The 12,596-nt window shown below is 36.7% G+C and overlaps 1 protein-coding gene across 1 annotated transcript; it reads right to left on the reverse strand.

Moving 5' to 3' along the window:
• Window positions 1-1,203: 1,203 nt before the first annotated feature.
• Window positions 1,204-11,235, reverse strand: LOC108578094 (cytochrome P450 6B1-like). Its single transcript, XM_017941349.1, has 6 exons — window positions 11,129-11,235; window positions 7,820-8,208; window positions 5,559-6,078; window positions 3,681-3,902; window positions 1,647-1,892; window positions 1,204-1,452 (listed from the first exon to the last, which is right to left on the reverse strand). Exons 2-6 carry the CDS (start codon window positions 8,156-8,158, stop codon window positions 1,283-1,285), a joined length of 1,497 nt encoding a protein of 498 aa, XP_017796838.1. The 5' UTR covers window positions 8,159-8,208; window positions 11,129-11,235; the 3' UTR covers window positions 1,204-1,282.
• Window positions 11,236-12,596: the final 1,361 nt, after the last annotated feature.

A 12,596-nucleotide genomic window follows, 5' to 3' on the forward strand; every position in this document is an offset into this window, starting at 1 on the left:
AATTTTTTAATGCGCCGAAATCTACTTTTATTATTCAGGAATAGGAAAAAAATATTTACATTTCAGATTTCTAACTGTTAAAAAATACTAATACATTTCGTGAGGCTTCTTTTACAATAAAAATTTATTGTGTATGAGTCGCTTAGAAATTAACGTCTGCGCTATTAAATATGTCTTAGGCGCCAACGTATGTAGGTAAGAAGACAAGGCTACCAAATAATTTTTAGTTTTCCGTTCTTTTATCAGCATGTTACATTATCGACAGCTGACTTAAATTCATTTGTCTAAACCATTTACCTACAACACAACTTCCCCTCAAGGGTCTGCAGTGTAAGACCCAAGAGTAGTGGGAATTACCTGAACCGCCTATTTTGCCTCCATTTTGCTAGGCTGTGACGTCAGAGGCTTCACTTTAGGTTTGTCGGACAGTACGTAACAATATAGATCGATTTATTTGTTCGAAAGAAATAATATGAAATAATATGAAAAATGTGCTTTCGAAGCAATTATGTTTGAAGTCGCTGTTGACAAGCTTTCACTCCTTGTATATACTTACTGTTTCAATTCATGAACTTCTAATTTCGTCAGTTTTCCGAATTTTAAAAGGATCATTAACAAACGTATTTTACACATGTAGGAAAAAAAATTTCAATTTGCTTTGTGTTCTTTGGACCAGCAACTTTATCAACTACAATAAAGTTTCACATAGTTGTATTACATAAATGTGGAAAAGTAAATTTACGCTGGTATTACTACGCTATTTTTTACGTACAATATTTACATTAATAATAAAATTTGCATTTGTAGCGGGTACGTCGTTGCCAACAAACCCTTACCGAACCTTGTTCTATTCTTCCACGCGAACTTTTTCTTTTCCAACTCCTTCAGATTTTAGTTTCCGTTTTTTTGTCTCTCACCGAGTTAAGACTTGCCTTCGTCCTCGAGTAGCCTAAGAAGCGCACATGTGGCATCCAGGTTCGCACGAGGACGAACGAATTTTCCGTTTCCACCACTTTCTCCACTTCTATCTTTATCTATCGCTACTCCTGTCTCCCTGTCCTAACAATATAAAAACCCAGTACACCTACACCTCAGTTCAGTTTTTCCTTTACCAACCATCGAGACGTACCCGCCGAACCGCTGCCGCCGGGACAATTAACGAATAAAACGATTGTACTTTTCGGACAAATTGTACGCCGACCGTAACACTTATATTTTAATAAATTGAGGTGAAAACAGTGCAACGGCGTTCCTCACCCACCTCACATTCAACGAATGTATATTAAGTTTCCAATTTTGTTATCTTCAAGTATATTCCTCCCAGTGGTGTCAGTAGCATAGCATTTGGATCAGTTTGATACGGAATAAGAGTCTTCTCACAAACGTCGACTCTGTGATTGCAAAGGATTTGGATTATGCCAAGTTTCGTTTCATAGCTCCCCATACGTATACCTGAAAACAACATAGCACGATTGAAATCTGCAGTATTACACAATCTGAAGTATTATACATAGGTAATTTTTCATCAAATTCGAAGCAGGAAAGAAAGTAAGTAATGAATATTTCTAAAAATTAATATTTATGTGTAGGATATGTACAATAATTATTTATATATTACTCATTTATCTTACTGTACTTTAACATACCAATGCATTTCCTTGGTCCAGCACCGAAAGGTATATAATATATCGAGTTACGATTTACATCTTCGTTAAATCGTTCAGGATCAAAAGTATCAGGATTTGGAAAGACGTTGCTATCACGTTGAAGTGCGAACAATGGAATCCATACTGGTGTATTTTTTGGTATTGTAATCTTCGTGCCTTTGAAAGTGTAGTTGCAATTAGCTCTCCTCTGTAGAATTACTGTCGGTGGATACATTCTCAACGTTTCTACAAAAACAAGGCGTTCAGTTTCACTGACTTTCGTCAACTATACTCATAATTAGACTGCGGATTTTTATAGAAATTTATATTTTTGAGAATATAGTAAGAAAGTAGAATTTGGGTAGAAAATTATTTCACCTATCAGGTATTATAATGTAATTTGTATATTTTTTCATATTACGTGCATTCTGTGCAATTTTACACCTTTAAATTTTCTATAAATGCATAAAAATCCGCAGTCTACTAATATTTTATTCTTTACTGATTGCGAGATTAACCTTTTCGCTACGGTAGATTTTAATAAGTACGTAACGCACGTGGCAGACGGTAGATATTCAACCGCAGCCGCAAAAGTTTTTGTTTTGGCTGTATCGTTTTAAAATTTGTTTCGTTTAAATTAAGGCAAAAATACTTAAAAGATAAAATTAAAGATTAACTTAGGCTGGAAGTACACCAAAATGCGCGAACTGTACAGTATGTGCAAAAAAGCGCCAACAGCAATGAAAGGGTAAATGATATTTAGGGGGGTACACCATCCTGAGGCTTCTAAAGTTAGGTAAAAGTTTGGGAATTTTTTTCGTAGGTAACTGCTAAATGAAAAGTTTCAATTTTTTTAGACGATATAAACGTAACTTTTAGATTTTCTCTCCAATTTTTAAAAGGTACAAATATTACAAAATGGAGGAGTTATTGCGAAACCTCTTTTGCTAGAACATGGATTGCTTGCCGTCATCGCCGACGAGGATTAGAACGTCTGAAATAAAACATTCTTCTTGATTTATAAATAAAAATGTATTACCTACAATATAAAGTACGATTTTTTCGAAATGCCAATGTTACGGAACGGGCCGTAACGGTTGAGATCGCCCTCGTTCCGGGTTGGTTAAAGGCGTAAAATTCCAGAAATGTGTTTGATGTCGCTTTATTTAATGTTTAGTTCGAACGGGTGTTGTTCTAGGTGTATTGTCTTAGACTATCTGTCGACCTTTTTTTTTTTCTTTTTTTTTTTGAACAGGCAGCGCCTGTGTAGATTTTTGCTTGAATTTGGTGTACAGTCACCTGGCGTAAATCCGCCCTATACTGTAAAAGACTTTGGAGACATTAGGTATCATAAAAAAGAAATTTGGTAATTAAAAATGAAGTCGAAGCCTGGTTTACACTATCTGTCGACCTTGTGCAGGTACGTTGGTTTTATACTAGTTTTGGCACCTTGCTTCCGACCAATCAATGGTCAGGAAAAGGGCCTGGAGTCGAGCGTCGCTTCATGGGTTTTTCCCGACTTCGCCCCCTTCCTACCTGTGCGGTTGCTTGGCGTTTTGGTTTATAATTATAAAGGTGTTTGGTAATGATAATAATAATATCTAATAATAATGTTAACAATAATATGTAATTACAATAATGTTAATAATAACATTATAATAGTATCTGATAACAATGTGTGGGGGAAAGGCAGTGGGTTCGTAACAGTGATCATCCAAATTTAGTGGAAAAAATGTAGTTAACAATGGTTCACAAATGAGAAATGCAAAAATATGATATCCTTGGTGATACGCAGACGAAAGAACCGACAAACACCTCCATTTTGTAACATTTTCACTTTCTAAAAATTGGAGAAAGAAGCTGAAAGTTACATTTATATCATCAGAAAAAAATTGAAACTTTTCATTTAGCAGTTACCTATGAAAAAAATTCCCAAAATTGATCTATTTTTAGACACTTCAGGTTGCTGTACCCCCTTCAACAAAGAATGTCAAGGAATAATTATCACAATTAGTAATTATTATACATAAATACCTTTAAAAACTTTTTCTAAATATTCCATTTCCCCTATATCCTCACTTGTCCAGATTCCATTGTTTTTGGCATGGTACTCCCTAATCTCTTCACGCAATTTATTTTGAATCTTAGGATTCAGTGCCAATTCGTAAAGGGCGTGTGACATTGTGGTCGAAGAAGTTTCAAAACCAGCTGCAAACATTCCAGTTGCTTGTGCAGCAATGAAGGTATCAGTTAATTCTGAAAGATACCATTAAATTATAGAATTATTATTATTTATTTACTAATTTAAAGTCGCATTTACCTCTAAGAGTTAAATTATAGAATTGTGTATCTCAAGAGAAAACTATGTTTCTTGTTATTTTCTATTAAAATTACAGGTACTATGGGACAATATCGATGTATATAATTGATAAAAATTTTAATAAAAGTGACGTACGTAATTAAAATAATTAAAGTATTAAGATTTAAATATTTGATTGATATACACATAGCAGAGTTGTTTAGGAAAACTGTTCAAAGTAATGCAAAAATCCGGCTTCTGAAACTTGTTAGTAGGAAGACATTTTTTAATCGTTAATTTAAAAATTATTTAATTATAAAAAAAATATGTAGCTTCCGTAGTTTTGATGTGACATAATGTAGGAATAGAATTTTAAGAGTATCTATTCGTTAATCGACGAGACCGTGGCGCCCACGCAAGCCTTATCATATCTGATCGTATCGTATTGTGGTTACTTCTACTCTGCCCGCGCACGCCGCGGGCACGTGTTTTTATCGTCGCGTCGTCCGAACGTTCCCGCGTTTTTTTAAAATTCGGTGTGTTGGGTTAGCGTTTTTTGCCTGCCCGGCCGCGGTACGTCAGAACATTTTCGGAGCCAACGCTCACATACCCGCACGACACTCATGCTCGTTCCCACGTCCTATTGGGCGCTGAATAAACCGAGAAGGTTCGATTGACCGTGTTCGCGATTTTTCCATTATGCCTGCTTCTTACAATAATATTACATTTTATGGCTGCAATAATGTTGTTACTAGAATACAATTAATAATTTTTCCCCTATGTATCGTTATTGGATATTCAGATACGCATTTTTCAAATTCGATAACGAAGTCTGAAATAAGTATTTCTTTTCAATTTGTTTTTGCATGAGAAATCGTGTTACATATATCAAATTGTTTATTCACTCTTTCGAAATATTGGGTTGAAAGAAAAGTTCGTAGACAATGTTTAGATATTTTTAAATTCAAAGACAATGTTCTGATACAGTATCGGTCAAAAGTTTGGGATCACCTGCCGATTTACACCAATATTGAATCTGTTACTAATTCTTTATGGGTTTGGAATCGATGTTGTCGAGAACAATAGAAATTTACCTCATTTCGATTGATTTGAACGATGAGAAATTCGTTAAAAAATTCTTAAACTTTCTAACTATTTTCTGTAAATTTTCGTGTTACTTGCAATGCACAGTGATCCTAAACTTTTAGCCGGTAGTATATATAGTATATAAATTTATTTAACCTCATATGCCATTTTGTTCCACTATCTTTCGCCATCTTTGAGGCAGTTTCATGATTCCATCCTCCCAGAATTTCTTCCTACCTAATATTAACCCCTTGACGTATGATTTCTTTTCCTAATTATGCATCTAAGTATCCGCTATTTACTATTTTAATGCTACATTAAGTAGGAAACACTGATGTATTATAGATTAATTAAATCTTCAGTTTTACAAATTAAATCGAAAATTGGAATTAAAATGAATTTTTGTTACCGATGTAACTGTTTTTATCTGATCTTAACCAAAATCTGACTCGTTATTGTACGGCAAGGGGTTAAAAAGATATCTTTCTATATTCAAATTTTATTGTAAACGCTTGCTGCAAACTTACCGACAGTTGGCAGATTTTCCGGATGTTTCTTGATTTCCATAAGGGTATTGATAAAATCAATTCTCTTGATATTATGTTTTTCCCGATACTTTATAACTTCCGTGATGAATTTCGTGAAGTATGGAGCTAAGTTCTTCTCTGGTATAACGTAACCGATCAAAGCGTACAAGGTTGGCGCGTACAATTTGATTTTAAAACGGAGAGCATTTACCAAATTCACTTTGAAAATTTCCCTGCCCTTGCGACAAATTTCGGCATTTTCTGTTGTACTTGTGTCGATTCCGAACGCATAAGTGCTTATTATGTTGATCGTAAATTTTGCGCAGAGATCGTCGCATCTTATCGGTTTCCCTTTCGCAACCTCTGCTTCGAAATATTTTTCAAAGGATTTGCAACACTCGAGAAGAAGGGGAAACATGTCCTTTATCTTTGTGGCTGTGAACGACGGTATATATTTCGTTCTTAGCGGTCGCCATCTTTCTGGCTCCAGGTTTACGAGATGCGCCGACATCGGATCCGTCTGTAAATATTTCACAGAATAATCGAAATTATTTTCTGCTTGTTCGAACAATAGAAACACAGGCGTCCCTCTTATAACACGGTTAATTCATGTTAATTACTGATTCATTTTTTCTAATAAAGTGATGAGCATCGTAATGTGCTAACTTTGGAAGTCTCCTATTGTATTATACACTCCTGTGCATTTATTAATTTATTTTGTCTCATTATTGAATATGAAGCAAACCTAAACAGTCGTTACAAAATTATTGAGATCGTGAAAAAATTATTCAGTCTGCAACTTCGTAGTACGAGTACTATACGATAACATTTCTAAAAACTTGACGTCATAAAAATAACATCCTAATTGTGTGTCGTTGATTATGTCACACCAAAAATTGTCACGAAATTGAGCTTGTAAGTGAGTTTATCGTGGCAACCGCTTTCATATAGGTAATATGCAAAATTACAATTATTAGCTATCAAAATTGTAGCTATCGATGAAAAAGAAATTTATGGTACCGTTATTACGTGAAAACCATTGCAAATTTAAAAAATCTATTCAAGCCATCGCATTGTGTATAAAAAATAATGAAACTTTGTCCTCTTCTATTTTTCTCACAAATCGTACAATGTTGGGCGAAGAAATGTAATTTAAATCATATAATACTTTTTGTACCAACATAATGGATGTCCTAATACTTATAAACGGCAGTGTTTGTAACTCTTATGTCATAGTTTCATGTACAAAGTAAAAAGAATATCATATGAATATTTTATGTAAATTTTCACAAAAGAAGATGATAATATACCGTATTTAAAAAAATTGTAATACGTAAATATACAGGGTGTCCCAGCATAAAGCGAACATCTAAATATCTCCTTTGATGTTAGATTTAATGATATTATAAATGTTTATAGCACAATTTGAATGGTTTCGAAGGAAGAATACCAGAACGAGAACATTTTTTTTATGATCATTTTTATCAATATCACCGGTATTTATTTGTAGGAAAGTATTTGCTTCTATTATATTTTGTAGCAGATATTGAAATACATTCATCAAATTTCAAGACAGTGTTAGAATAGTACCTATATGAATTTACCGTAATTTCTCGTTTTAGGAAGTGTATCTCTGTCGATGGTGTTATAAAAAGGGTGTGTGCACGGCTTGTTCCACCGCTGTCACCCTTTTATTATAGGGATTTACGGCTCGCGTTCCGAACAGTCGTCGGCAGGCTGTCAGGTGCTCGCGGATTTCGACCGGTATCACCAGCCTTGCGACGTCGTTTGGGTTTTGGTCCTGATATAAAGGCGCGTGTTTCCCGATTCGCGGTAGACGTGGGTGTAGATAGGAGGGGCTCGGACGTGCCAACGTATGGTTAACGAAGGTAGCCGAAGGAGATGGTCCACTAGCGTATAGTTTACACCGTGTGCCACCGAACAAGCCGTGCACACACCCTTTTTATAACAAGGTTAAACTTCGTTTCTGGGCACCATTTTGTTTTTAACATTTTTTACATTTTCTGATAGTATACTCGATGAATAGAGACAAAATAAGCCATACAATAGGGTAACAGTACCAAACGTTAAAGAAGCATAACTTTTGAATAAATGGATTTCTAGACTAAAAACTTATATTTCGTCTCTATTCATCGAGTATTATCGGAAGATGCAAAAAAAAAGTTAAAAAGCAAATAGTGCCTGGAAACGAAATTTAGCCCCCAAAAAATATGTATATCAAGAATTGCAATATTTCATACTTTTTCGTGAATGCCGAAACCTCGATCCGCAAATTTGGAAAATTCCTCGATAAGAATTTCTTTGATTACTTCTGGATCACGTAGGAGTAGAAATGGTTCTCTTAAGAACAGTCCAACCATTTTCTCGTTTGGAAATTCGTTGTAAACTTTTCTGATATAGTCGGCCTGGGATATTTTTCCGAACATCATGTCCTTAGCGTTTCCAAAGAATGGCAAAGGTTGTGGCCCCACCACACCACGACTTTTCCAAAAATCTGTGTTATATTGTTGGTAGCTGTAGATAACGATAAGCAGCAGTACTATGATGTACAGAATTTCAACGTAGCCAAAATTCGCCATTGTTTTCGGAAGTGTAGTCAGCAGCGAAGTGGAAGATCGACTCTCCTCCCCTGAAATTTGATTGGAAAGACAAGACGTGAAGAAAATTTCTACACATTTTCCTATGCATCTGAAAAAAGCTAGTCACTTTTCCTGTTTAAAGAGAACGTTTAACGGTTGCGAAACTGAAACTTATCTAAATTTTTAAGCAAACTTTTGAATGACCCAAATACTTTTCTTTTGTTTTCTAATCTTTTTTCTTTATTTACTTCAGCTTATTTAGCACGTTTTGTCAATACACAATAACTTTTCCTCCCTCTATTCTCTTTCTTCTTCTTTATCAATTTATAATTAGAATTACTTAGAATAATCGTGCAATAGCTTTTTGTTCATCATAGAAGGTGTCATTAGTTTAGATAATACATAATGTATTCGTTTTTTCATATTTGCGGTTCATAAAAGTGTTTACTTCTTGAAAATAACTGCAGTTTTCATTCTAACAAGTACACTGTTCATTCTATGCCGGGATTCAGAAAAAAGAAACATAATCTGCAGTCATAGACTGTAATTTGATGACTATTACAATTATTAAGTTTATTTTTCTAAACGTTATTTTTCTAATAAGTTTGTCGTTTCCGTTTTCAACGGCCATTGAAATAACTGATAAACTAATTTTTTTTTAATTTTGACTTACACCACTTTCATAATTATGGGCTCATATGTATACGCTGAAAATTTCATGGAAATCGGTCGATGGAAAAACAAGCGACACGTATCGAAGATAAAGTATTGTCAGATAAAAAAGTTGTAAAAGCGACCTTCACTATTTTTTTCAAAATATTTCGTACACGTCAGCTAGTATACTAATTCTTTTAACTTCTCAAAAATACTCAAGTCGTTTAGTCCAATTTTAAGAAAGTTATTCTGTTTTAAAGGAGGTTCAAATACTTCTGTGACCAACTGTATATATCGTGTTTAATTTTATTTCACCTACTGTATAATAACTGTTATTCACGTTAAATATATTTATAAACTATTCTATGAAAAAAAAAAGAAATAAACCTTTAAAGATACCGCATTACGAAAATACATGGATATCAATAAGTACAGCAATTTTTTCAGATCACTCACAATTGCATTAAAGCCGTGATATAACTTAGAAAAAATCAAAATTAACACTTTGACGATATACTCTCAACGCCGATATCTCTTTCACTTTCTGCAGATAGTAATTAATTTGCATAATGCTCGTCAATAATCTCTGGCAAAGCGAAGTCACATCTACGTGACAAATGGCTGTCAAAGTCTTTACTTTACATATCTTGACCTTTTCAATTAAACAGACATTTCCAATATACATATGTAAATATTTAACTTCACTTCAAATAAGTGAACTGAAATGTCGAAAAGAAGTTATATATTTTATTTAGAGAAGATTAGATTACTTCGTAATTTAAACGCATTCGAAATTTATAAAAACGTAATAATTATTATTGAATGAAATCGAATTTGAATTTATTATAAGCATTAAGGGCATAGTAGAAAGAAATCATGTACATAGGATGGTCAAAAATTTTTAAGAATTTAAAAGGTGGGTTTCAGAGTATCCAAAATCTTGCAATTTATCATGCATATAGAGTTGACAAGGGAAATTCGGCAATTCGAAAATTCAAAAAAATTTGAAACTTTGCAGCAATGTAGTGACGGTAATTATGAAAGGGATTTCTTTATTTCAGTAATGAAACGGTCTTAGGGGTGAAAACACCCTGTCAAAGAAATTATGCGGATCGTATTATGAAGTAGTGCGAAATAGCGAATTGTGTTGCTTTGATATCCTACATTGTGGTGGTAAAAAATTTTAGGAAAAAGCGTGCTGGGAGTAAATTTTCAAAAAAATATTGTTTTTCGAAAATTCCTTACTATTACTGTTGCGTCGTGCGCTTCGAACAAGCGGTATGCTCGAGAGTGGTGGCGCAGGATTGTCGGTGGTTCTTGGTGTGAAGTCGTGGTGACTTAGAGTTTGCACGTACTTTAATATGTTATAAGGCAAAGGCTTTATGTTGAAGAGTGACAATTTTATGTGGCGTGTGTTCGTTACGTGCTACTTGTCTATTTTCCCTCCTCCCTGGCCCGCGAGCATGCCGTCCACCCTGGAATTTCCAAGTTGGCAGGATGGTGGTATGTCGCGATGGCGGGGGAGTGAGGCCCAAGGGTAGCCCGCGCGTAACGGGACTTTGGGCGGTCAGGGAGACGCGAAAGGTTTTATGACATGTCAATGTCTATTGAATGTTCACGACTGGGCACCGGGAAGGTATATGGCCCGCAGAAAATTTATTTTTCTGCAGTCATAAAACGCTTCCTGGGCTTCGTGGCCAATTTGAAAGAAAAATTAATTAACGCGAAGAAAAAAAGTGGCGCATTCAAAAATAGCGTAAACAGGCGTCCATGTCATAAACCCAATCCCTAACAAGTACGATGTAGAATATCAAAAGCTACACAACTTTGAATTGAACTTTTTTACCATATCTCGTACGGTTTCGTAAATGTCACGATAATACGAAAACTCGCAATTTTTTTGAGGGGGTGTTTTCACCCCTAGGAAAGAATAGTTTCGTTATTAGCGTCACTGAAACTACATTTCTTCAAAGTTTCAAATTTTTTGGAATTTTCGGGGTGCCAATCTTCACTTGTCAGTGAAAAAAGTCTGTTCGGCGCACCCCATTAGAATTTATGGCTGCGTTGTACAATTTCAACAGAGACAGTAGTAAATAAATCATATTTGCCTTATGTTATTTAGAAACGTAACATTCACTATTAGTACAGCGAGAAATAATTTACATTCGTTTGCTAACAATTAAACTAAGGAAACCGAACCACAAAACGTTGAAATATAAACGTAAATCTATCGTTATTTGTTTTATGACATGAATGGAGCTTTTCTAACTATTTCTACCGTGAACGAAGGCGAAGAAAATTCGAAGTAATACGTACCATGCAACTAAATGCTCTAGAGTAATAACTTCCAACCAATTTTCCACAGACGTTCCAGTTAGGTGCAACGTTTACCCTAATACGGTTTCGAAAACACTGATTGTACCGCTTAGAGTCCTTTTTAGTTTTACATGAAATATGAATAAGTGATATTTAAAGTGGACGTTCGTGTGTAATACACAGAGTCACGTTAATTAGAATGTTGCGTGTGTCAGCACAACTTAAGTAAATTTAACACAGGATAGGGTATTAACCAAAACTGTATTCAAGTATAGTGATAAGCAACTGCTAAGTGCTTCGGTGTCCGTCTCGCTCGACAGCTATTTCCAGAGTGTCCTCTCCGCGTCGCATCCCGCGTTGCTCCGAAAAACCGTTGGAGCCCCCTCGTTCGACTTTCCGGGGAAAGGGCTTAGTTTATGGTACCCTCAGGTACCCGCGCACTTTCTCTTCCTGGGTGACAGAGTTCAGGCCACCACTTCGCCGCCGTAATCTCGCATTTCTTACATTCGGCCATCCTGACGATCGGTTCGTCCTCGGACCGCTTATCTAAAAGAAGCTCTCGTTATTACGCATTCAATGTGCACACTTGATAATACCAGTAACAATTCCTCATTCGTAATGCAGCTAGGGGTTTCGTTCAGAGGGCAAGAGTAGTCCATCGGCCCGTACAGGCAGCACCCTGACCGCGTCCGGGCGTGTTGTTGCTTTGGAGTAGGTTCTGCACGGCCCGTTGGGTTCTCTTCTCCTTGCGTAGGCCCCTCCCAGAGTCCTGTCCCCGTCGAACCTATAATCACGACCTAGAGCTGCTTTCCCCTTCGGGTTGTGCTCCAGGATGGGTAACAACCCGGTCGCGGTCTGATCCCGCCTCTCCCACCTCGATTGCGTTCCAAGACAGGCAACAACCATGTCTCGGTCTGAATCTACAACCGGGTACAACGTCTTCCGCCAGCCGGCATCAACCGAGGGATGCGACCGCTTAACGGTCCGATATCATGGGCACTTCGTGTCGATTTCGAGCTCGTTTCGGGACGACCTTAGACCTGTGCTGCCCGCAGGGCTCGTGTCATCTTGCACGCTCTGTTGTCATCCTTGGTTGCTCGATTCGACTTTGCGACACGAAGCCCGTCTTCCTCGATATACCAGTGTTCCCCGGCCGGCCCCAGGAGATTCTGTACTCTGAAAAAGATGTGATTAGTCATATTCGTAGGCACTCGGTTCTCTTCTCCTTGCGTAGGCCCCTCCCAGAGTCCTGTCCCCGTCGAAGCTATAATCACGACCTAGAGCGGCTTTTCCCTTCGGGTTGCGCTCCAGGATAGGTAACAACCCGGTCGCGGTCTGATCCCGCCTCTCCCACCTCGATTGCGTTTCAAGACAGGCTGCAACCATGTCTCGGTCCGAATCTACAATCGAGGGGGCAACAATCCCCTCTCCCTTCCCCCGGTTGCGTTCCAAGGCAGGCAATAACCAT

The sequence above is a fragment of the Habropoda laboriosa genome, unplaced genomic scaffold, assembly GCF_001263275.1.
Source record: "Habropoda laboriosa isolate 0110345459 unplaced genomic scaffold, ASM126327v1 scaffold1199, whole genome shotgun sequence".
In the NCBI taxonomy this organism is placed as follows: domain Eukaryota; kingdom Metazoa; phylum Arthropoda; class Insecta; order Hymenoptera; family Apidae; genus Habropoda; species Habropoda laboriosa.